At 39.6% G+C, this 26,835-nt stretch overlaps 1 protein-coding gene across 10 annotated transcripts in view; it reads right to left on the reverse strand.

Annotated features, from left to right (window-relative positions):
• Positions 1–26,835, reverse strand: part of Jhy (junctional cadherin complex regulator) — a 90,969-nt gene that overhangs the window by 38,883 nt on the left and 25,251 nt on the right. For 8 of the 10 annotated variants that reach the window (XR_007344467.1, XR_007344470.1, XR_007344469.1 and 5 more), the window contains exons 4-6: positions 21,324–21,437; positions 8,632–9,296; positions 1,652–1,961 (exon numbers count right to left, since the gene is read on the reverse strand). Coding sequence is in view for 7 of the 10 variants with exons in the window: in XM_048795606.1 (XP_048651563.1) it covers positions 1,652–1,961; positions 8,632–9,296; positions 21,324–21,437 (1,089 nt within the window). In the remaining 3 variants the exon portion in view is untranslated. Of the gene's footprint in view, positions 1–1,651; positions 1,962–8,631; positions 9,297–21,323; positions 21,438–26,835 lie in introns of those variants that run through there. The other 2 variants (XM_048795604.1, XM_048795607.1) reach the window with 2 other exon arrangements.

Below are 26,835 nucleotides of genomic sequence, written 5' to 3' on the forward strand. Positions count from 1 at the left end.
ACTGAGTGCCCCCCCAACCCAAACTGACCTAGAGTGAACACCCTTCTGGACTGGGGCACTCAGTGGCCCAGCTGCTGGGCGTGCTGTCTACTGATAGCTCACAGTTGAGTCTCTCCCTAAGCACTGCCTGCAGCCAAATGGAGCTGCTGTGCCCAAAGACAGGGTGGACACTAGTCAATGTCTGGTTGATAAAGGGGAGCGAAAGTCTGGGTCCCCTTCCTTTGAACAACCATCCTGACTTCAGAGTCTACAGAACCTTGCCTGAGGCTTCTGTCACAGCTATGTCACTGCCTACTCCCTCCCTCTGCCCAGTCTTGCCTCTGTGCTCCCTTACAAGGCCGTTCCTGAGGGCACCCTCAACAAATCCCCTGCACTCAACTCTCCATGCAGTTTGCTCCCAGGAAACCAGACTCATCACAGGCCTGTTATTTCCAACCAGGCCTTTGCCAATTGACCTGTAAATCAGAATGTATTTTCCAGCTGTTTCTTTACTATGTGTTATGACTAGATATGGGTTGAGGGTGTGTCCCGCAAGGGCTCATTTTGAGTGCCAGTCCTTAGTATGGAAGTGTTGGGAGGCGGTGTGACCTTTAAGAGGTGGAAATCTAGAGGGAGGTTGTTGGGTCATTGTGGGGTCTGCCCTCAGAAGGAAGTCAGGTAGTTCTGTGGGAGCCTGAGTTAGTTCTTATGAGAGTGAATTGTTACAAAAGTGATCCTGACCCCTGAATCTCTCTCTGGCTTCCTGCCTTATGATATGACCTCTCCCTTCTGCACAGACTTCTGTCATAAGGCCCTCACCACAGCCAAGCTGATACTGGTGCCATGCCCTTGAGCTTCCAGAATTGTGAGCTAAATAAACCTGTTTTTGTAAAATAAAGTAGGCTGCCTCAGGTATTTTGTTACAGTAATAAATAACAAACTAATACACTATTTGACACTAGAACCAGGTCATCTTTCCTGAGGTGTTTTTATTGCTTTAATCAGTGGAGAAATAAATAGGACATAAAAAGATTTAAGTGCACAAAGGTGCTAGTAATGGCAAATCTTATTGTAGACAAAGAATTCTGCAAATAGCAGCTAACATTTTGGAGGAAAGTTCAGTCATTGACTAGCCTAGGTACTTCACTGCAGAAGCTGGGTGAGGTGAGATCAGGGGCAAGGAGCTAGTATGTGGTGGTGGTGGTGGGGAAATGCAGTGGCAACAGGGGCTTTTACCCCTTCAATCCTACTTTTTCTTCTATTCAGAAATGAAAATGTATGAAGACTCAGTTTAGAATAGGGGTTAGGGTGGGGTGGGAAAGCTTTTTAGAAGACGTGATATTTAATCTGGGGATAAAAGGAAGATCATTGCCTCTCTGTAAATGCAGACCCCTTCCCTGAGATGACCTGAAACAGGGGTGGGAATGGGCATCCCTGGCAACAACTTCTAGAAAGAAGGGAAGGAAATTCCAGGGAGTAACACAGGCTAGAGGAGTGACATTCCTGGGACCCTGGGTCACCTGGTTGTGGCAGCAGTTCAGTAATAACCATCCCTATTCCAGGGCTATGATTCAGGGGAACAAAAACAACAACAACAACAACAAAAAAAAAACAGGTCCATCAGTATTATCAAAATTAAAAAGTTCCTGGGTAATAACCAGTGCCTTCTCACCTTAATGCTGCTCCTTTTCCTGTGTTTTTTTCCTTTTTCCAGTTGAAACAGATAGCCTTCAGAATTGCTACGGGTAATTTTCATTTGGTTTCTTTGGCTTCTCTCTGGACTGAGTTGGGATTCACTTTCTACCCTTGATGAGATGGGGGGGAGCATGATGCTAGAAGAGGACCCTTTACTGGGCTGCACGTCGGTGGGCTGCACATCGGTCAGCTGCACCAAGGCTTGCTGATGCTGCTCCATTATCTGAGTGAGCCGTGAATCTGGGGAAGCTCTGACAGGTTGGCTGTCCGGGGAAGGATGGAATTTCCTTTGGAAAAGAACACACATTTGTGACTAAAACTTGAATACATAAGACCGCTAACAGTAAAGTTCTTATGGGCCATTAACTTGATGTATTTATCACTCCTCAACTCAAATGAATTAATTTGAGCTAATTCACTCATTAATGTATTAATTTCTTAAAATCTTCTTTTTCCATAGGATATTCTAACTCTGCTTAGAACTTTCACTTAGTGCATTCAGAATAGAAGTATATCATTTTTAGAAGTCGAAGAGTTTCCCACTACAAAAATACCAAGAAATGTTGGATTAAATGAAACCAATATCCTTTATGTACACAGTTGAATTTGTATGAGAGGCAGGAAATCTCCAGGGAGGAAAACCAAAATGAACTAAAGTCAGAGCAGATTCTGGATGAGCTGAAGGTATGGCTTTCTTTGTGAGCTGTTTGGGTTTAAGGGCGTCAGTTTTAATCCAAGATATGTAAGATTTGGGGCCAATGTGAACGTAAGTTCATCATCTAAAACCCTAGTACATAAAGGGAAATGATCTACCAAGTGTGAGGGTTAGCAGACATACACACACACACACAAATAGTAGTAATAGACTTCTGCAAGCTTTAGATAATAGAATATGTTAGATAGCATTCATAAAGTATGTATGAAATGATTGGAAACATGAAAGAAGAAATCAAAATTCTGAGAAATATATTTTTAAAAACTTATTTTGAACAAAGAACAGGGAGGTTTTACTTATAACCAAGTAGAAATTCCAGACATGAAAAATACCATTATTTAATTTTAAAATCCAACAGAAAAATTAAGAGGGCTGGGGATGTGGCTCAAGCGGTAGCGCGCTCACCTGGCGTGCGTGCAGCCCGGGTTCGATCCTCAGCACCACATACAAACAAAGATGTTGTGTCCGCCGAAAACTAAATAAATAAATATTAAAATTCTCTCATTCTCTCTCTCTCTCTCTCTCTCCCTCTCACTCTCTCTTTAAAAAAAAAAAAAGAAAAATTAAGAAAGCATATTGGACATAGTTGAAAAGGAAATTACTGCACTGGAAAACCTACCTGAGAAATTTCTCAGAAAGAAGCAGAGAGACAACAGGTAAAATAAGAAACAGAGTTAAAACACACAAAGCCTAGAATCAAAGAATTTAATACATATCTACTTGGTGTTCCTGGAAAAGGAAGTAGAGCCAATTTGGGAGATGCAATATTCATAGGAAAACAGGTGATCATTTTTTCAAAATTTATAAAAAGAGATGATCCTCAGATTTAGGAATCACAGAAGGTATTCAAGTAGAACTAAAAATNAAAAAAAAAAAAAAAAAAAAAACAAATAGCATTATTGGAAATAAAAATATTCATTACATCATGATTAAAAGAAGAATTTGCCAGGAAAATATACAATTATTAACCTGCATGTACCTGATCATAAAACTTCAAAATACATAAAATGAAACTAATAGAATTATGAGGTGACATTAACAATTCTTTTTTTTTTAAGCACTGGGGATTGAACCCCAAAGCTCTCACACATTCTAAGTAAGCACTCTACTATTGAGCTGTGTCTCCAGTCCTTTTGTTGTTGTTTAGGGACAGGGGCTCTTTAAGTTGCCCAGACTTGTGTTCCTCCTGAAAGGAACCTCCCAAGTTGTTGGGATCATAGGCATGTGCCACCACAGCCAAATATAGGGAAATGTCAATTTACCAGGGTCAGAAACTAATATATCAAACATGGAAACCTAATCAGGCTTCAGAAGATTTTAATAACATATGTAACAAGCTTTCCCTAATTTAAATTACAAATGTTTTGAACAACCAATAAAAAAAAAAAATTACAGTCATGTGCAGCATAACAAGGTATTGATCAACAACAAACTACATGTAAAGAGGTAGTCCCAGAAGATTATTTCATCTAGTGACAGCATAGCCATTTTATGTGTCAGGACACTTCAATGTCTGTGAAAAGATAGAATAAAAAGATTTCTCAGAACATATCCCCGCTGTTAAGTGGTAAATGAATGTATACAGAACGATGTGCCATAGAACTGCAGAAATATCTTCTTTTCAAACACTTTTGCTGAAAATACTCACTCTTCACTTGGGCCTATAGATGTTGCATGGATGAGTGGAATCTGATGAAATGGCTTGGCATCTCTGTCTTTGTATTGTGTTTGTCCCCTTTGCTATCTTAACCCTTTGGTCAGATTCTACTCACCTCTGCATGCAAACATTGCTCACTGGAGCTGGTATGACTTTTCTTCTGCCCCACCCTTTCACCAGCTGCAGCATCCAAAGGACCTAAAGTCCTTCAACCTGTCATAAGGCCAAGACTGAACCACAGTACCAGGATGTTTGCACATAGGATTATGACACCAGCTGCAAGAATAACTCAGAAGTTCCTGGGACAAGTTGACCGTTACCATGTGGTCCAAATCTCATGCAAAGAGAAACTATGTCCCTGGCTAGTGGAAAATTACTGGTCTTTGGCCCACCCCAGAAAATCAATAAGAAGCTTTCATCTCCCTTTCTTCATAGAGCAGCTTGGTTCCCTGTCTATCAGTGCTGTTTCCTTTCAGGTGAAGCCACATTAAAAAACTCTGCTTGTGTGTGTTTGCAATATTCAGCTTGGTCTCTTCTCTACTTGGTCTCTTTTCTATGCCAAAAGATCCTTCCTCCAGTAACAAGAGCATAGGAAGGCTGGAAGCAATAATTGAGGAACTTTCACAGAAAGTAGGGCAAAATAAATAAGAAATGAACAAGAGAGTAAAGAATATCGTATGAACAGTCCTGGAAAAACACCTGTGAATAACAGGAAAGAAGAGAGCTGGAAGGAGTGACCCACGAGAGGATTCAAGACATTTCCCAGACTGAAAAGACACATGTATCCAGGCTAAAAGGCCCAGAACAATCTATGAAAATAGACCTAAACCAAGGCATGTTATTATGAATTCTCATTTTATGGAGAAAGAGAGAAGATCCTACAGCTTCCAAAGAAAAAATAGACAGGTCATATATAACAACGCCGGAATAAAGAAGACGATTGTAAGGGGGAAATGATTTTCAATCTAGAATTCTACAACACCCTGCCAGCTATTAGGAGCAAGGGCAGAACACAGTCAATATCAATCATACCTCCTAAGAAGTAGAGGATGTTCTCTACCAGAATGAGAAAGGAAGCTAAGAAAGGGAAAGAGAGTAGATGGAGAAAATAGGAGGGTCAAGAGTGGAGAAAAATGAAGGGCATCCCCATGATGAAGTGAAGGGAGGTTCTGCAAGGACAACACGGGCAGAGGATGGCCATGGGGAAAGGAAGTGCCGCGCAGGACACTGGCATGCTGAGAACTGCTTGTCACCCTATTGTCTGCATCACACCATGTTTCTAATAGGAAGAAAATATCAGAGGATGTACTCAAACAAAACGAGGAAAATCTGCAATCTTGAAAAAGGGATTCTGACCAGAAGGAAAGTCAAAGGGAATTCTTCAGTTTTGTAGCAAGTCTAGCAAGATGAAGAATTTAAAGGTGTGTTATAAAAGGCTATGTCCAAGATAGAAGAAAGAATCTAATGTATTTGCATCTGTGAACATTTGTATTGAGAGACTAGGAAAGTGTGGGAACAATGAGCCACATGTACAAATCAAAGTAAGCCAAAGCAAACAAACAAATCAAGGCAATTATGAACTTTTGGAAAAAAATTTTAAAATGAGGCATAGTCATAGACCAACACCAGATCATGCATTATAGATGCATTGGCATAATAACAAAACCACTGAATATTGATCTAACCAAAAATTGTAATGTAACTCCCATTACTGCAGAATGGTTGAAGAGAAACACATAATGAAGGTGATGTCAGGAAGCTCAGTCCTTATCTATCAGAATAGAAATCAATAAAATCACTCAAAATAGCTGAAATTGAGGTAGAAAAATATAATGATAAATAAATATAACTGAGAATAGTGGCAAATACTAGAGGAAACAATAAAAGTCAAAAGGGGTTACTAATATTGAGGATTTTCATTATTATACCAATATAAATATTATTCATAGCCAAGCACTGTGGAGGGGATCACTGGGGAGCGAAAGCAGTGGATTGCCAACTGACTAAGTGCCACCTGACTTTTTAGTATATGTGCATGCACCATCTTGGTTGAAAAGTTAATGTAAAAAACAGGGCTGGGGATGTGGCTCAAGTAGTAGCGCGCTCGCCTGGCATGCGTGGGGCGCCGGGTTCGATCCTCAGCACCACATAAAAATAAAATAAAGATGTTGGGTCCACCGAAAACTAAAAAATAAATATTAAAAAAAAAAACAAGAAAGGAGTAGTACTGGAAATAAAAAGACATGATTAAAGATTTAAGAGGTTGAATAATATGAAAGTACATTTTTTATTTGACTGGTTTTTAATTTTCAAATGCCTTAAAATGTATTCTGACGTAATGTTTGAATTTAAAAGTTAATGAAGTAAAACAATACCCCCCTCTCCTGCCCTTGGGTGTGTTGAAGATGCACCAATATTCTCCTTTGACATTCTCCTTTGTCTCCTGAGGACTATGTTCCACTTCCTTTCCGTACTCAACTGCAGGACAATTCAGTAAGGCACCCAAGCTCTGTTGCTGAACTCACACACTGTGCTTCACTGTACGTGGACATACATTTCAAAAGGGCTAAAAATAAAAAATAGGGAGAAAACCACCTTTCATAGTTGGCAGAAGAGGATAGGCCTGATGAATTTCCAGGGGTACTTGGTCTTACACAGGAGCTACGAGAAGTACAGTTGAGCCCACAAGTGCAGTATTGCACCATGAGATCTAGTAGAGCTCAAAACAGCCCAAGCATGCCCCAAGTCACCACACACTGAGGATATGACAGGACATTTTAAACTTCGTAAAAGTAGATTTTTTTTTTTTTTAGAAAGTATATTTATCAGATGATCAAAGAAGAAACGGAAAGCTTGTAAAGACTTTTAGTCATTCTAGTAAATGAATCAGGAGTCTAAAATCTGCCCACAGCCAACAACCACAAAAACAAAACCAAATAAAAAAACACCCATGTTCCCAGTAGTTGTACAGGAAAGTTCTATCAAACCTTCAAGTAACAGACCATCCCAACTGCATATAAGTGTATATATAACTCAGATGTATAAAGAGGGCATAGTTCTTAACTCATTTCATAAGGCTGGCATAACCTTGATAACACAGCAAGGCTCATGGCAGATAGGAAAATTATAGCCAATCTTACTTCATGCAGTGAATGTTAAATCCCAAACAAAGTGCTAGCAAATCTAATCAAGCAACTTATTAAAAGTACATTATGTCAAGTTAACCTCAGAAACAAAAGGATAGTGTAACATTAGAAAATCTGTTAATACATTTCATTACATTAAAGGATTAATGGAGAATATTTTTCAACTTATGATAAAAATTCTTTGCAAAGAAAATCAAGAATGGAATAGAAAGGAGTTTTCTAGTTTCCTATTTACCAAAACCTAAATATTATTTTTCACACAAAAAATGTCAGAAGCAATCCTTCTGAAGCTGTCTCTTCCAGAAAGCTAACTTGGATTGGAACCTTATTAAACATACATTTCATGTTATCAAGTGTAGCACTTAAATGTCCTCTGATTAATTCAGATATATAAAATTGTCCCCCTATTTTGAAAGTAAGCTCCTTGAGGGTGCCTCATGCATAAAACTTCTTTTGTACTTTCTACAGCATTTTAGCTTTATATTCAGTCCATGTCAGGTATACAGAAAACATGTTTGATTAAAGAATATCAAGAAAGGGCTCCTAGAGTGACTTAAAAAATAACTTTCTTTTTCCTGTCTATAGAAGCAATTCATCTACATTGTAGGGTACTTGTACAATTTCACAAAATATAAAGGAGAAATTAAAACAACCTCAATCTTTCTTGCCAGAGATGACCACTATTGACATTTTGGAACATTTTTCTTCTGTGAACATTTTAACCCAATAGAGCTTATACTCCTCCTTAGGCATAATTTTATACCTTATTAATTTCTTTTTATAGGAACATTGCCTCTTAACCAAAATTTTAAATTATGATATTAAATACCAAGTTTACCTAAACATTTCCCCACTATTGTAATTTTAGGTTGTTTTCTATAAACGGTGGTATTTTTGTGCATACCTTTTCTGTTTTCTTTTATTTATTTATTTATTTATTTATTTATTTTTCAGTTTTTGGCGGACATAACATCTTTATTTGTATGTGGTGCTGAGGATCGAACCCGGGCCGCACGCATGCCAGGTGAGCGCGCTACCGCTTGAGCCACATCCCCAGTCCCCTTTTCTGTTTTAGATTTCTTTCTTAGGAAAGGCCATTAGAGTTCTGGAGATAATTTGGTTTTCTCCAAATATTATTTATATCCTTTAAAACATACTGATTTGTTTCAACTGAGTCCCTGTATCCTTTTCCCCTCCTTCCAAATTCTAGTTTAAGTAGAGTGAAAAAAGTAGAGGAGATAAGGAGAGGAAAAGAAATATATCAAAAGTGGACAGCACTGGGCAGGAATCAGTGTCAGGGAAGCTGTTATGTGAATTTTCCCTTCTCACCTGACTATTCCCAGGGACTCCCCCATCCATCTCCCTCTCCCTCTCCTGTCTTTCTCCAGAAGCCTCTTATATCTCCTCTAGGAAACCACTCAAGAATAGAGAATTCTTACCATAACATTTCTAGGTTCTTATATTTTGTCTCTGTAAAAGGCTGTTTTGGTTGCTTCCTCTTTTCAGTCGATCTTTGAACATTCATGTCATAAACAGACTGAGACTCTTTCTGGCTCAGGAACACTTGCCTCTTAGAAAGTTCGTTAAGGTTGTTCAAATCTGAATTAGAAAGAGCGTAGATGGGTAGCTGCTGATATGGAAATCTTCTCTCCTCTTCATCTCTGCATTGTCCCCTTTCTTTATTGATATTCAGCACTGAGTGATATCCAGTAGAGTTTTTATATAATACCCTTTCAAAAGCCTGCTTTGGTGGAGCAAATATGTTGGAGGTCACTTTGGGATCCTGGCTCCTAAATGCTCTTGAGTCTTGTAAATCATTGTTAGAGGCGTTTGTGAGCACAGTTGATCCATGCTTTACTGAAGCATCTATAGGCTGATTTTGGTTTTGTTGCTGTCTTGGAATGTCATTCTGGTTTCCTTGACTGACAATGAGTTCTTTGGTCATGAAAGACTTGAGGCCAATCTGGCGTTTATGCTGTCTCCGAGCTTTGGGCTTGGCTGGTCTTTTGGATGGTTGCTGGCCGCTGGCGATTTCAGAGGATTGACTTCTTGGTACATTGCTTGATTTTGTACCTTCATATTGAGACCAGTGCTCCTGGTAAATCTAAAAAGATGTTGTCAATTAATGTAAAATTATAAGATTGGTACTCTTTACACATTTTAAATTAGTGTTTTTAACTGGGAATTGAGACTTTGATTTATTTTTTTTGTACCAGGGATTGAACTCAGGGTTGCTTAACCACTGATCCACAATCCCAGACTTTTTATTTTTTTATTTTGAGACAGGGTCTTGCTAAGTTGCTTAGGGTCTTGCTAAGTTGCTGAAGCTGGCTTTGAAACTGTTATCCTCCTGCCTCAGCCTCCTGAGCTGCTGGAATTACAGGTGTACGCCACCATGCCCAATAGGAATTGAGACTTCTGAGAAGGTGACCATGAAATTGAAAACAGATAAAAGAGTACAGAGGGTCCTTTCCTAACTTCAGGCAACTAGAGGTAAACCGGAGTGATTCTTTCAGGAAAAAAAATTAGATTATGAGCCTAGAAAGAGATCAAGAACTTGAATGGGCTTTGTATTAATGACAAATCTTTGACTTAAAAGCCATAAAGGGAAGTGTTACCAAAATCAGGTGTGGGGTGGGAAGAAGCTTTATTGCTAAAGAGTTGTGCAGGAAAAGAGTAGAAATCTACATCAAAATAGGCAAGCTTATTTTAACTAAATGAATATTTCAGAAATCCTAACTGGAAAAACATCAGTGATATGTTTTATTAACCAAATTCAAGTTTAATGTGAAACACTGGATTATCAGCTTTTCTTTCTCATACAGGTCAGAAGCTAGAAATGACCTCTTCACCAGATGAAACAAATTAGATTTTATTCAGAAGATTATAAAAGAGTCTGAGCTGTGATAGGGCATCTGTGAAACCACAAGGGTTGTTTTGCTTCTGTTCCTTAATATAGCCTGTACTTAGGCAATCAAACATCTGGGGGGAAATATTTCAATTTCAGAATAGTCTTTATGCTTTTCAAAGCCTGGTAACAACAAAATGTACTCCCAGTATAATAGATACACTATGCAACTATACTGTGCTACATCCATTTAGGAATATTTCCCAAGGAATAGAGCACTCATTACTTTGTGAAAAATTGGCTGAGTTAAGAGGTCTTTGGAAGGAATGATTAAATGCTTACTGAAAACAATAAGATGACCATATGCATCAATGTGTCATACAATTGCAACTTATTTCTCCCTTTCTGAACACACATATTTAAAAAAACCTCTGTGTCCTATATCTACACAATATTAATTGAAAAATTAAGTAATTAATTAGATCACTGGAGAAGAAAACATACTGAAGTGAGTAAAGCATGCTTTTTGTTCAAACCGTTTCAGTTTACTACAGAAGAATAATAACATTATTGTGCTAAGGGTTCTTTTCTTATTTCACCTTTCTGATACAGCCCCTAAGACTCATCCTGTTCCTTTATAATATTAAGTAGTGTTTCATTTCTAATGAAATCACAGTATAATGATAAGCTTAAGATAAATTTAAAACAGTAATATGTACTATGGTTATATTGATTTTTAAGTAAGAATGACTTCTAATTGAAAATTTAGAATATTCTCTTTGGAATTTGAGCTTTCTGGGGGAATTGGTTATATGCTGATTAGTTACTATAAGCTTTTAATTTTTTACCCATGGTGTTCCATAAAAAGAAAAAAACTTGCTCCTATGTTTGGGTAAGTAAGCGTTCTTTCTTCCATGAAGCATACTGAGCTGCATGGGGAAATATGGGCCAAAAGGCTCTGAATACAAAACCCAAGAGCGTCCTTCCTTGCCCTGGCTCCAGAAGAAAACTGCTGTTTTACAATCTTATGGGGGTATTTGTGAAATACACTGCTCTTTTCATTGCTGTCATTGCAGTTTATGAAGGTCAGGACAGCCCTCGCTCTGCTATGATCTCTAAATACTAATTGATGTTGATAATGTCATTCTTTTCAATGTTTGTTCAGCCTTTAGCTCACTAGAGAAATAAGTGACTAGGAACTCTTTTTCTGTTACCATCTGACTGTAAATCTCCCAGTCTTCCCTCCCCATCCCCACCAAGGAAAAAAACCTATCAGAAATTTTCATTTCTGGGCTACCAGGTCCCGAATCCTGGGCTGTCACTCGACTTTGACTTTAATCATGTCGTTACCTTTGCTGCTAATGACTTGGATCACAATCACACTCTTCACAGGGTGCTTTGTCAATAAGGCCAAGGACTCCTCATTTTATGAAACTTCAGTTGTCTCAAGTGTTAAATCCTCTGTTCAAGTAAATATAAGTGCTCAGAGATGGTATTTCAGTCTCCAGAAAAGAAGACATTTATGGGCTTGATATGATTTCTCTCACCTTGCAAGCAGCCTACTTGAGATCTGCAGTTTACTCAAGATTTATTACCTTACAATTGAGGCATCAGGTGTCACTCTTTAGGTGGCAGGACCTGAGCTCCCTGACGTTAATACACAAAGCCATTCTCAGGCTATTTAATCTCCATCAGCACCGAGATCCCCTATTTCATCCTACTCTCACTGGGGTTCTTTTGTTACCAACATTTGCAATCGGTACATCCTATATGCACTCAGAATAACTGCTTAATGGCAGTGGGTTTTCACAGCACACACAGAGGGTTAGCACTGGGAAATTTTGATGCCTAATGCTGGGAGGATAATTTCTTGGTAAGACCCATCCTTAGTCATTAGTGTTTGTTCATACTGCACCATCCGAGGGAAGTTTGCCCCCAATCCTGTGAAAGCCATGTCCGTCCAAAGTAGAAAGGAGAATGTATGCTCTTATCCTGACCAGAAAGTCTATCTGCTTTAACACAAAAGCCACTCCAGCTCTGGGTCACCTTGTCTCAGCCCTAGAGTCCTGAGAGTTGTACCTGAGCTCCTAGATCAGCTCGGGGGTACAGAAACTCCCATAGTGTTCTGTTTTTCTGCTGTGTTCATTAACAGTAAGACTCAAATCCCTGAAGCTTGAGTTAAAAATTCCTTCTGATTAATATTAAGAAAATTATGAGCACAGATATTAATTGGCTCTAATTTTCATTGTCAGTAAGAAAGAACTCTGTTCAGATGCATGGAAGAAGCATAGAACTATTTTTTCCATTTGCTCATTATAATTTAATACAAATTGTTACTTTAACCAATTCCCCAAGAATACTGTTATTTCCTCTTATTCTATCTCACTTTTTGTCTTATTTTTGTAGTGCATGTTAACAGTTCATATATTTTAAATCTCCATGATTTTGCTTCTATTGGTTTACAACACAATCTTTTGTTTTATTTATCAATATACTTATGCTTCCTGCTCTTTATTCCTCCTATATTAGTGTTTCCATCTCACATTGTTTTTCTTCTCTCTGAAGAATGATCTGCCATTTTTTCAGTGCAGCTCTGTTAACATGTCCCTTTTAGTTTGTTCTATTCCAACTCTCTTCTCATCTAAAGATTCCAATTTGATTGTTCTTTACTTTTTTTCCCTCCTATAATTAGGATGCGATTAAACTAGGACCTCATGCATGCTAGGCAAGGGCTCTACCACTGAACTGTATCCACAGACCTTTTAAATTTTATTTTGAGACACGTTCGAAATTGTCCGGGCTGGCCTCAAACTTTCAATCCTTCTGCCTCAGCCTCATGAGTTACTGGAATTATAGGTGTTTGCCACCCTACCCAGGTCCCCTGACAAAGATCTGTTGGAAGTGCTGGAGGCAAAACTGAAATCACAGCTCTTTGAATGGTCCTACAGGCTTCCCCCCCTCCCTTACTGGGGATTTAACTCAGGGGTGCTTCACCACTGAGCCACATGTACTCAGATCTTTTTATTTTTTATTTTAAGACAGGGTCTTTGCTAAGTTGCTTAGGGCCTCACTAAATTGCTTAGTCTGGCTTTGAACTTGAGATGCTCCTGCCTCAGCCTCCTGTGCTGCTGGGATTACAGGCATGCGCCCCTGCGCCTAGCCTTTCATACTTTTTTTTTTACCTTTTCCTTATTTGCAGCTGAATTATTTTAGAGTGGCAAGAAATAAAATATCCTATTTCAGCCTTGTGAATGCTTCACCTAGTTGGGAAACTTTCTGTTCTTTCTCCTGACAACATATTCATCACCCGATATTATGGTTTGAATGTCTGTGTCTTCCCCAAAATTCATGTTAAATCTTAACTGCCAAAGTGATGGCATTAAAAATGGGGCCTTTTGGAAGGTGACTGTGTTTTGAGGGCAGTGCCTTCCTGATGGGATCAGAGCCCTGTGAAAGAGGCCCAAGGGAGTTCTTTCAACCTTTTCTGCCACATGTGAACACTGCAAAAAGGGACCCATAGATGAACCAGGAAGCCCTTACCAGATGAACCTGATGGCTCTTGACCTTGGACTTTCCAGCCTCCCAAACTGCAAGAAATAAATTTCTGTTGTTTATAAGATGCAGTTTATGCTTTTTAAATAGTAGACCAAACTAAGACAGCTGGGAAGGATCTTCTGCCAGTGGGAGAGTGCTTCCTTTTATTACCTGGCATGGGTCATGAGCTAAGTGCCACGTTCAGTCTGGGCACACCACTGAAACGCGGCTTGCAAATCCCATGACGACTCACAGGAGAAACTGGGTGCAGTGGCACATGCCTGTAATCCCAGCCTCAGGGAGGCTGAGGCAGGAGGATTGCAAGTTTTAGGTCGGCTTTGGTGACTGAGTGAGACCCTTCCTCAAAAAAAATAAAACTGGGCTGGGGATGTACAGCACATGGTTAGAGCAACCCTAGTTCATTTCCCAGTACTGAAAAAAAAAAAAAAGAAAGAAAAAAAGGATTCCCAGGAAAGCACAGAATGATTCTGGACAATAAGACCTATGTGGAAGAGTGAAATGATAAGGGATTACTTGGCTTGAAGTAAAGATTTCAGGCATGTACAAGAATCTCACATAAAAAATGAGGATTGTTCTTTTGCAATATTTGCAGATAAATTTTGGTGCCCTATGCTGCCTCCTTCTGGGACAGCCCAGATGCTGTCATTTCTGGGGAGACTCCTCAGTCCTTTTAGGGCAAAATTAGGTGCTCTTTTAGTTTCACTGCATTTTTGTATTTACTTGCATATTATTGTACTATAATGATTACATGACTATATGCCCACTAAAGTTCTGAATGCCTAGAGAGGAGGAGATATTTAGAAAAAATATTTTTCCTTTTTTTTTGCAGAGCTGCTGATTGATCCCAGGACACTGAGTGTGCTAAGTACTCTACCACTGAGCTGCAACCCCAGCCCTACTTGCAGTATTTTAAAAGAGAAAACACATGGACTTAAGTCTCAGGCATGTCTCTGTCTTTCCCCACCCTATCTCTAGTTTCTTATTCTTTTCAGCATATAAATGTTTAATCTTTCCTCTGAAAAAGTAAAAGGAAGCTCACAGAGACCCATTCTCTGATTAAACTATTCTTGAACTCAGAGCCAAGCGTCTTGACAGTGTAGGCTGTGCTGGTCTCCAGACCAACTGTCACTGGGGACCTGTGCACCCCATAGCAGAGCATTCAATCTCTGTGTTCATACCACTCACAGAAACAGCTCTGCATAGGCTGCCACTGCCCTCTTAGTGGCTGAGCCCTTTGGCATTACCTTTCTACTATGAAGTTATTTGAAACCTACAGAAAGATTGCAAGGAGAGCACAGAAAACTCAAAGATCCTTACCCAGATTCATGAATTTTAATATTTTGCTGCAGTTAATCATTCTATGTGTCACTCCAAATTTAGAAAACACGCAGACATACAACTTACATTATTGTTGTTTGCATAACTGCTGTTTTTTTTTCCTGAATCATCTGAGCCTTGCATGAATTACACATACAATGCCCTTTCCATGACACTTTTTAAACTTGTCTTTGCAGTGTTCAATTCTGTTCACTGATTCCTCTTTCTTGAAATTTCGTGTCTCAGGTTCCCTGATTTTGTTTCATCTACTTAGCTTTCCTCTTCTATGGCAAACCCTTCTGAGACTCTGACCTTCTATCTTCTTCCTCTGCCACTGGCCACCCTTAACATTTTACTATGGGGCCCCTTCTGGTTCTCCACACTCTTCTCTGACTCCACACAATTTCTGGGTCATCTCAGCAATCCCTATAGCTTCAATCCATCAAAAAAAGCTCCTGATGCAAGTGGACATGGCTAACTCAGATGTCCTCCTGACTTCTACAACCAGATCACATGTCCTTTTTCCTCTAGGCATCACCAAATTCAACACCAGCCACCATCCTGTCCTCACACCCTCCTCCCTTTGTCTCCAGTGCCCAAATCCCTCCTCTCCTCCTCAGTGGTTCTGGTACCAGAGATCACACATATAGACACCCCCTGATGACGCTCTTACCTTCTGTTTAAGCAATGGATTCTACTTCCGCACCACTTCTGTGCAGGGGCTGAGGGATTAGGTGCCACCCTGACCTAAAAGAAGTTCAGTCGAGTGGGTAGAGTAGGATCCCACCACCACACAGAAAGCTAACTAACTGCGCGTGGAGTGGATGACAAACACAGAGCAAGTGTGACCACCATTCCACATCTTGCAGAAAACACAGCAAAAGACATCTTCCTGGCTTTGCTCTCTCTCTAGTCTTATCCCCTTTCAATCTGTTCCTCAGACAACAAAGTGATTTTTCTAACACACAAGCCTGATTTTGTCATTAGCCTGCTCAAAATTTGCCAATGGCTACCTCCTGTCCACCCAATAAAAAATCTAACAGTTTTGGTGGACATAAAAGCCATTTACAATTTGGCTTCTGCTAACCTATCCAGCCCCACCTCACACAACTCTCCTCCCTTGTCCTCTCTCCTTTAGTGACTGAAGTGTCTGGAATTCTTGGCACATATCTTACTATCTTCTCTCCCACCTCTTCACCTTCACACCTGGTGCCCTGCGCTGCAACCTTCTGGGACAGCCCAGATGCTGTCATTTCTAGGGAGGTTCCTCAGTCCTTTTAGGGCAAAATTAGGTGCTCTTTTAGTTTCACTGCATTTTTGTATTTACTTGCATATTATTACTATTATATATTAGTACTATGATGATTACATGACTGGATGCCCACTAAAGTTCTGGATGCCTAGAGGGGAGGAGATATTTAGAAAAAGTATCTTTCCTTATGTTTTAGTTATTTATTTTTTGAAGAGTTTTTTGTTTTTAAATTTGTTATTTGGTTGGTTTTAAAACCACCTATCTCAGGCAGAATCAATATTATCAAAATGGCCATACTACCAAAGTGCTATAAAGATTTAATGTAATTCCTATAAAGATCCCAATGATGTTATTCATGGAAATAAAAAAAGCAATCATGAAATTCATTTGGAAAAATACTCTCAGAATAGCCAAAGCAATCCTTAGTGTGAAAACAGACATGAAGACCAATGAAACAGAATAGAAGACACAGAGACACACCCACACAAATACAGTTATCTCTTCCTAGACAAAGGCACCATAAACATACAGTGGAGAAAAGATAGCCTCTTCAATAAATGGTGCTGGGAAAACTGGAAATCTGTATGTAATAAAGTGACACTGAACCCCTATATCTTACCCTGCACAAACTTAACTGTAACTGGATCAAAGACCTAAGCATTAGACCAGAGACCCTGCACTTACTAGAAGAAAAAGTAGGTCCAACTCTCCAACATGTCAGCTTGGGAACCAAATTTCTCAACAAGAATCCTAAAGCACAAGAAATAAAATCAAGAATCAATAAATGGGATGGTATCAAACTGAAAAGCTTCTTCACAGCAAAGGAAACAATCAAGAACGTGTACAGAGATCCTACAGAGTGGGAGAAAATCTTCGCCACCAGTAACTCAGATAAGGCATTAATTTCCAGGATATACAAAGAACTCAAAAAAACCTAACACCAGAAAAATAAATAACCCAATCAATAAATGGGCAAAGGAACTGAACAAATATTTCACAGTAGAAGAAATATGGTCAAAAGAATATAAAAAATGTTCAACATCTCTAGTAATTTGAGAAATGCAAATTAAAACTACACTGAGATTCCATCTCATTCCAGCCGAAATGGCAGTTATAAAGAAAACAAATAACAATAAATGTGGGCGATGATGTGGGGCAAAAGGTACTCTCATACACTGCTGGTGGAACTGCAGATTGGTACAACCACTATGGAAAGCAGTATTGAGACTCCTTAGGAAACTTGGAATAGAACCACTATTTGACCCAGTTATCTCACTCCCTCGGTCTATACCCAAAGATCTTAAAATTGGTGTACTACAGTGATACAACCACATCCATGTTTATAGCAGCTCAATTCACAATAGCCAAACTACAGAAACATCCTAAGTGTCCTTCAATGGATGAATGAATAAAGAAAATGTGGTATATATACACAATAGAATATTATTCAGCCATAAAGAAGAATGAAATTGTGGATTTTCCAGTAAATAGATGGGAATGAAGAATATCATGCTAAGTGAAATAAGCCAATCCACAAAAAACAAAAGCTAAACATTCTGTATGATTTGTGGATGCTAACTCAAAACAAGGGAAGTTGGGGATGGGAATAATAGAAATCCACTGGAGTAGAGAAAGGGAAATGAAGAGAAAGGAGGGAGAGGAGAATAGGAAAGACGGATTAATTGGACATAGCTTTCCTAGCCTTGTATTTATATACACCAGGGTAACTCCACATCGTGTACGACCACAAGAGTGGGAACCTAAATAAAATGTTATACTTTATGTATGTATATTCTGTCAAAATACATTCTACTGTCATGAATAACTAAAAATAAAAATTTTAAAAATCTACTTATTCCATAGTGCCTAGAATATAACAGGTACTCAATAGATATCTGTGTGAAATATTTTGATATATTCTTAGTAGTTAGAGTCATTCATTGTTAGGGGGAGTTTACTGAAGGATCTGTAGATTCTCTGAAAGCCATCTTTTAAGAAAAACATTTAAAGAGGCCCATTTTCACTTGGAGATGCACTTAGTGACCTTTAAATGTGTCTTTTAGTTTTTTACTAATCAATTAGTAAATTTTTATTGAGCACCAGCTTTGGGGAAAGCCTTGTCATAGGGGACACAAAGGAAGATATAATCCTAACCTTTAAGGAGCTTCTAGGGCTGGGATGTAGCTCAGTGGTAAATTACTTGCCTTGCATGCCCCAAACCCTGGATTTGATCTACAGTCCCCCAACCCCGTCCCCCTGAAAAAAGACAAAATAAACTCAGAAAATAAGAAGCTTCTAGTATGGAAGGTAAAAGAAAGCAGGCAACAGGTACGAGACATGGCAACCATGAACACCCTGAGTAAGCAGTATAGACAACAGGCTCCAGAGGAGCCAAGGTGGGCAGAGGAGTGGGTGGGGGAGCTGGGAGGCATGCAGGACATTTGAGGGAGGACAGACACGAAGGCACTGAACTTGGATAGTCGAAGAGGAAAGAGAAAGGCAGCCAGGAGTATCTGCATGGCGAGGACCAGCCAGCATGCAAGACGCAGAGTGCTGTAACAGACCTTTCTAAATGCAGAAAGGGCAACTTCCCTTGGGCCACTCTGTGTCACCATCATTTGATTTCTAACAATCTTTAGGCGTTTTGCTCTACTTTGTCTTCGTCCAAGAGTAGGTTGTGAACATATCAATCATAGTGTACACACAGAACAGAAAGCGTTGTCTGGCTTTCTTCCGACAGGCTTCCACACAAAGCTTCTTCCTGCCTCTGTTTAGAGTTGTGCCATGATTCAAGCACTCTCATTTTACCTAGATGATTTTATTGTTGGCAGAGAATACTACCATTTTCCCTAGTGACAATTATGAAAGCTATGTGTTGCAATAATCTTCAATACTTCAAAAATGTTTTCTATAATAATTTAAATAACTAGAAATCAGTGGTCTCAGAATCATAGCATTTTGTAGCTGGAATGGACCATAAAGGTCATTTATTCCAACTCTTCATTTCACAATGAAAAAAACAAGGCTTTCAGGGAAAGTTGAGTTTTGCCCCCAAATTATACATCCAATAAATGACAGGTCAAGGACCAGAAAACCCTGACCCAGTCCATTGCCCATAATGCAGGACATGCCTTTTGTGCTGCCTTGGTTCCCTGGATCCTGCTGGCCACGCTCCCTTAGCTGGCTCTCTATCAGGGCTGTTGGGTAGATCCATGCACCCCCATCTCACTGCAGGAGACAGTCAGTCCCCAAGCTCTCAACTTCTGGGTACAGCCCCCTGGCATCAGTTTTCAGAAAGCTCTGGGAAACCTATTGTTTGACTGACTGCTTGATGGATTGATTCATATCTTTAAGAACAGCTTGGAGACCACAGGGAGAAAAAGACATGACTTAGGCTGCTCCTCTTTTCTAACTTCTTTGAAGCTGGGATGAACTTTATTATCTTTATTATTACCATTACTACATACATAGTTTTATCTGATGATGTTGATATGCTTTATAGGCTCCATGATTTCAAAGGGCTCATCCCTTCTTAATTGGGGATAAAACCTGATCCAACAGTGACTCCACATAATTCCATAGCTGGTTCAGGAAAAAAAAAATCAGCTGTTACTGCTTTTTCTGTTTATTCTAAAGGAATAGTCAGTGTGGAAAACTGCAAAAAAAAATCTTCCCCCAAATCACATTTATGGATTCAAAGCAGAGGTGTGCCCTGCTCTGAGTTACTCCATGATGTACAGGACAGCAGTTTTCAAGCTGTGCCAAAACCTTTGCTACTCTGTTTTGTAAAGCAATAGTTTGCCATAAAAGCTACTCCATTTTGAGTTTAAGTGCTGAGGTGGAATGACTCTATACCTTGTTTGCATAAGTGAATAGCCACCACCTGCCTAGCACAAACTGATAAGGCATAAACTGATAAATTCGTGCTAATGAGAATGACCACCTGTGATCTTATCAAATTAGTCAGAAGCACATGGATGCATGGGCATATGAAACTCATTGGAAAAACAAGCCTATTGGACACACCAGATCACTTGATGATGCAATGCTCTCCCTTGACACCCATAAAGGAGGAGTACCCTGAGACTGGACACAGCTGCACCCTGATCCCTTCACCTAGTCGCTTGTCATGAACTTTGCCCAGGAAAACTGCCACAGCAACAACCTCTGAATCTCTGTCCTTGGACTTTAGCACAGTGTGGTTTCTCCTGCTTGGGATGACCATGCAAGTCCCACTTGAAGCTGACATCTCAAGCTGACACTGTGAAACTGCTGTCCATCTGAGTAGGCTTCTGTGTTTTGACAGCTCTGCACCCTGAACAAATTCTCTGGCTGGTTTGTAATCTTATCTGACCACCTACAGTGACTCTTTGGGAATAAACAATGTTTTCTTTGCCCTTAGTTCAGCCTTCTAAATGCCTGTGTCTGCCTTAATCCTTTCTAATCCTTTCCATAACATATATATATATGAGACTTGGTTGTTATAGATATTAGAAATTATCTATAATTGGAATTGGCTGGAAAAAAAGAATCTGTGATTGACTGGCTTATGACTACCAGGTGACCCACAAATATTCAGTGAACTGCCACTGATGAGAGTGGTGCAGCCTGTGAATTGTTATTCAATGAATTCTGACATTGTGGACAGTCACAAACATATTTGGTCTGTTAGTGACATAGCACACTGACAACAAAACCCATGGCCTAAAAAGTTGTCCACATGATAAATTACCAGCTGGTAAGCTTTCACATTCTACAAAAGAGGGTTTATAAGGCTCTGAAGACTCCCATGCACCCAGTCACTTAGGGATAATGGGTGACTGCCAACTCCCAAAGGAACCAGATAAAGGGGTAGCACAGAACTGGACAACACTTTGGAACTATGATTTCCTGATTTTTCTGCATTTCCCCCTGCACTCCCTTCTGTGAGAGTTTTAGCTCTATGTTTAAAGAGTGATAGGATGATCATCTGAGAAAAAGAACCTTTGGTGAAACAGCTAGGGGTGGCTGCCTGACCAACCAATGGCTCATCAGTCTCCCCCATAAAGGATGGTGGTGAACTAACTATTCTCAGGCAAAAAATAAATCCCCAAGAACTCAGTGATAAGCATGACTTATATTCAGCAGTATCACACTTAACATGCAATCTAGTTAGTAACCTTTAACTGCTGTGCTCTTTGATGCCACTTGTCCTCAGGATCGATGGCAGCATTTTCCATCTCTTTGGCATTCTGAACAGATGTCTTGCCAGTTACTCTGATGGGGTAGTATATCTGAGAGGGTAAAACATACATAGCATGTTAACTGGGTTCATTTTAGTTTAGAGTCAAGAGACTCAAGTCTGTGCATTCTAGAAGGGTCCCACAGGGCTGGATTTTTTATTTTCAGTTAATTTCAAGGATTCCTCTGTAGTCTTCAGGGACCTGGATAATTCCCAAGAAAAATGGGAATAATCTTGCAGGCATTGAGGGAAATGTTTTCTCTTGCAGGCATTGAGGGGAAACTGGTGTTCTGAGGTCAAACTACTCCTTTACTTTAAATGCCATGCATACTCAGGAAACCCAATTTTAGACTAGATACATGAAGAGGGTACTGCAAGGAACATTTGATCATATCAACAGAACTGTGATGAAATAATACTACACAGATGCTCCTTGACTTACAATGGGGTTGTGTCCTGAAAACCTGTCATAAATTGAAAATGCATTTAATGTACCTCACCTACTGAACATCAGAGTTCAGTTTCATCTACCTCTAAGTATGCTCAGAACTCTTACATTAGCCTACAGATGAGTGAAATCATCTAACAAAGCCCATGTTACAACAAAGTGTTGAATATCTCATGTAATTTTTGGTATATCTCTTCTAATTTTTGGAATACTGTACTGAAAGTAAAATACACAATAGCTGTAAGCATATACTTTTGCACTATCATAAATTTTGTCAGGACATTTGTACTCCAAAATGATGACAATAGCAACAGAAATAACAATATCTAACATAACAACAGAATGCTCATGGTATGGCAGCAGTTGTCCTAAGCCTTTAACATAGGATGTATCAGTTAATCCTTGTAACAACCTTATCAGACATGTACTATAATTATTATTTTTGCTTTTCTTTGTGGTACTGGGGATTGAACCCAGGGGGCTCTATACATGCTAGGCAAGTGCCATGCATACCCACTAATTTTTATTGTTTATTTTGAGATGGGGACTTGCTAGTTTGCCCAGGCTAGCCTATTACTTGAGACCCTCCTGACTCAGCCTCCTGAGCTGCTAGGATTACAGGTGTGCACCATCATCCCTGGCAGGTATGTACTATTATTACTCTAATTTTTGAAAATTAGTAAACTAAGGTACAGAGAGATTGAGTAAATAGCCCAGGACCAACAACTAGTAAGGAGAACAGCCAGGTTACCTAATTCCGGAGCTTGCATTTAAAAATTTTGCTAAGCTAACTTACTCATTAGAGATATCCTCCCAGACCTGCAGAATTTGTACTTCTGCCACTTAGTGAATTTGAATGATGTGGATCAGTGGTCTCTAAAGTCAACTTTAGTTAGATATTAGGAAAACCTAGGGTGTGTTTAAAAAGTACTAATGCCCTAGTCCCCCCACAAGCCAGTTAACCTGGAAGTTTTGGGGGGTTGCTCCAGATAGCAGTGTATTTCTAAAGTTCCCTATGTGTTATTTTAAAAAGTAAGAAATGGTCTGAAAATTTGTCTAATTTGCAGTCAGACTTAGGAATAACTGATGGAAGGCAGACACATGGGGTTTCGGATCCCAAATTATTCAATGATGGGCTCTTTGTTGCCTCCATTGACTACTTATTTTAAAATAAGAAAAAAGGCTCTGTGTTATACGAATTCTAGCCATCAAGAATATAGTCCATAAAGCAAACTTTTTCCTTTTCTTTCTTTTTTGAATGGGGACTTTCTGTGTTGCCCAGGCTGGTCTTGAACTCATGGGCTCAAAATGATCCTTCCGCTTCAGCTGCCTGAATAGCTGGGACTATAGACACAGGCCACCACATCAACCCTGGTAGATGTCATCCACTTTCTGCCTCAATACATGCCTTATCTCCTGGTGGCATTACCCACTTTTCATGACTAGGACATGTTTAAAGATCAACCATGGGTTAGGGAAGAGAAAGGGACCTCTGCTTCATTCAGGATGAACACAGTATTCACTGAGCAACCCAAACGCCGGCTCTTCCTTACACAAGCAGAAATACATCTTTCCGTATTTTCTGTCCCTCTGTTCTTTGGAGAAGCACAGAGTGGCCATTCTCTGGTTCTTTGCCTGTAAATGCTGTCAAGTCTCTGCTTTTCTGGACTGAGGTAATTAATTCTTAAGTTTGGCTCCAGGCTTTGACGCTGTTCTGTTACATTTCCTCTGCTGGGCTGCCTAGCGTGACAAGAGACCAGCAGTGAGACTGGAAAGAGCAGGGGATGTGGAGTCTGTCAGCCTTGTGTTCAAATTCCCCCCCTGCAGCTTACTTTCACCTCATGCTTACAAAGTACAGCACTCAATAAAGAAAGAGGTAAAAAATATTTGTTAAATATTAAATCAAAGTAAATATTTGTCAATGAAGATAACCTCATTCCTGACCACTCTATGTGGCCTCTGTGGCACAAGGGACAACATCTTATTTCTTCGGAGTGTCACCTTATCTGTCCCTAAACTCTCTCTACTATTAAATAGCTATCACAATTACTGTGCTTACATACACGCTGTAAATAGATAAGGTGGCTCTCGGTGCTGTGGATGCTTAGAAGCTTAACGGTAAATCTGAAAGTGGGGAAAAAATAGTTTTTCCTTGAATTTTCATTCCTAAAATAAGCCACAAAAATGCACTATTTGGTCATGGAATTCTGATTAAAAGTGAAAGTAAAATGTTTTCTTCTTATTCTTCCCACTTTTTATCAACCTTTCGGTATTTAAAAATCTACACCATCACCAGCCTTATCTATTTACCATTTATATGTAAGTATTGGTTTCAATGATTAACTTCCTCTGCAAATGGGAAACCTCACATCAAGAAAAAGTTTAATTTGCACTGAAACAAAAAGTTTAGGACAATAAATGCTGCCGCTCAAGGTCAGGTACCATTTCTTAAGTTTCCATCTTGGTCCTTCTCACAGTGCTAGTTCAGAAATACCCAATGACAGGAAAAAGTTAGTTTTTACAACATTTGCTGGTGCTTTTACAAAGGTTTTGATCCATTAGTACCACAATGTTAAATAGAAAGCTCACTCATTTAAGAAAGAAAAATCAACCGTGTCCTGGAGGAGAAATGAAGGTCAAGAGAGTAAAAAAAAAAAAATCTGACCAGGCTGACTAAGTCGGTGAGAAAGTAATCCTTCTCCAACCTCAAGTGGCAGTGAACTATCTCTGGAAGCTGTGAGCAAGAAGCTGAACAGTTCCACAGATCTGTCACTAGGATGCCAATTCACCGATTTGTGTAAATGCCTAAGAAATAAAGGGGACTTGGGTTTAGTTCTTTCAGCTTATCACTGGGATATTTAATTGCTCTATAGACAATGATGGGCTCTCTGATGTGGTTCTGATGAAAAGTTTACATGTTAAAAACACAGAGTCTGCTGCTTCCTTTCCCAGAGAAGGAAGGATGTGCAATATTCTCTTCCACAGGCTCTTTTGGTGGAACTCGGTGGCTGAATCACCCCAGCGAGACTCACCGGGCAAGTAAAGAATACTTCTACATTATCTCTTTGAAAGTGGAATGGGACACAACCTCTGCCAGCTATTTTTTTTTTTTTTGTGAACTATTCTATTAATACCAATCAAATCGAGAAAATGATCAAATGAAATTGCATTTTGAGCATCATAAGCTGTGTAATGTCTATTCTGTTAAATTGGGGCCTATAATTGCTTCTCTACTGAAAAGATACAACAAAGACAGCAATCATGGCATGTCATTATCCCAGACTAGAAAACCGGCCTTTGCAGGGAGGACTTCAAAGGCTTGTGGTTCTCGAATTGCATTTGGCTGCTATTGTTGAAGCGCAGGCAATCTTGATTAGGTGTTTACACTGAGGTAAGACGCAGAGCAGAGAGTCTGAGTGCCTGGGTCTAGAGCCATTAAAAAATTGTACATTATGTTCCTTGCTTTGAAGTGAGGGTTTGTAGGTAGGGAAGCAACTGAGATTGAGTACAGCTGAGCTAGACTGGGCTGCTACTTCTCTCTCAAAGAAACTCTTCAGGTTCTTAGAGAATCAGACCATGCCACAGAAAACAAATTTAATGCTTTACCAGGAGCTGTATGTGAATTAGTGATCTGCATAGACACACACTGAAACAAGCATCAGTAACCATATTAAGTTCTGCTGTCACTGGAGGTTTTGCCCCTTCTTCCCCTTTATATTCTGTTTTTACTATTGATCTTACATTTACATAAAGCGAGGAGCCCCACATTAATTTATTAGGTTCTTTGTTATGCTCATTCCTTGAAAGCACTGTATTGACAGTTAGCATGTGTCCAAATTAAATACGCCCAAGTGTCTGATTTTTTAGTGTGGTATTTGCTTACCATCATTCCAACACATCCGTTATGAAATCCTTCTCTTTGGGCACTATCATCAGATTCGGGGAGCATTTCTTTATTAACCTGGCTAATGAGTGACGTCAAGTATTTATTTCTCTGCCCTATTTCTAAAATATTTTGCTACTTTTCAGTTTATGCCTGCCAATGTCGGCACTGCTGCCGCCCGTATTTATATGTGATCCGTAAAACAGGCAGAAGCACCGTGACACAAGCACTCTCCCATTTATCAGGCTGCCTCGCTGATTTTAGCACAGATGCTTTAATTCTTGAGGGATTAGGATTATTTAGTTATTTACTGACAACACACATGAAATATTTGGGCTGTGCTTTGGCCCCTTTCTCCATTCCTATAGAACATTCCTGATGTGTTTAGCCTGTGCATACTCAACAAGAATTTGATGACACTGAAATCATTGGTTATATTATTTTTTACATTCGTATTCAGTGTAAGATATTTGAGTTTTAAAACCCCTAAATTAATTGTCAGTCACCTGTTTAAAAACACTCCAATTCTTTCTCATGTCCCGAATCTTTACAGGTGTACAAGGCCAGGTGGCCTCGGGCTCCCATCTACTCTCTTCTCTCCCCTGCTCCGCTGCCTCTCAGTTGTGCCCAAGGGCCACATGCACCACCATCTCTGGGTCTACACACACACCATTCTTCATTTGGAAATTTCCTTTACTTAACTTATTCTGAACCACACTATTCATCATTCTTTCTCTGGCTAAAATGTAAATTCTTCTAGGGAGTCTTCCCTGATCCCAGAGGAAGCTGCATAGGTGCACCAAGCATGTGGCCTTGAGCCCTACACTTTTCCCTTTGTAACAAGTGTCACCCTGGTATCCATGTTGGATTTCCTTTCTGGACTTGAAATTCCATGAAGGCAGGAGGGCCATGCTGTACAGCTCCAAGGGAGCTGCTTACCCGTGCCACCTGGTGGCTCTGGATAGTCCTGGCCATTAGATGCTTGATAAATACGACTGAAAGACAAGTTCAACACACATTGCTCACTGAACTTTCCACCTTCATCAGAATACATATAATTGGCTCTGCACATACACAGATTCCACAGCCCAGGATCCAATCAACCGGGGACTTAAAATA

The sequence above is a fragment of the Marmota marmota genome, unplaced genomic scaffold (genome assembly GCF_001458135.2).
Source record: "Marmota marmota marmota unplaced genomic scaffold, marMar, whole genome shotgun sequence".
NCBI classification, from domain to species: Eukaryota; Metazoa; Chordata; class Mammalia; order Rodentia; family Sciuridae; genus Marmota; species Marmota marmota.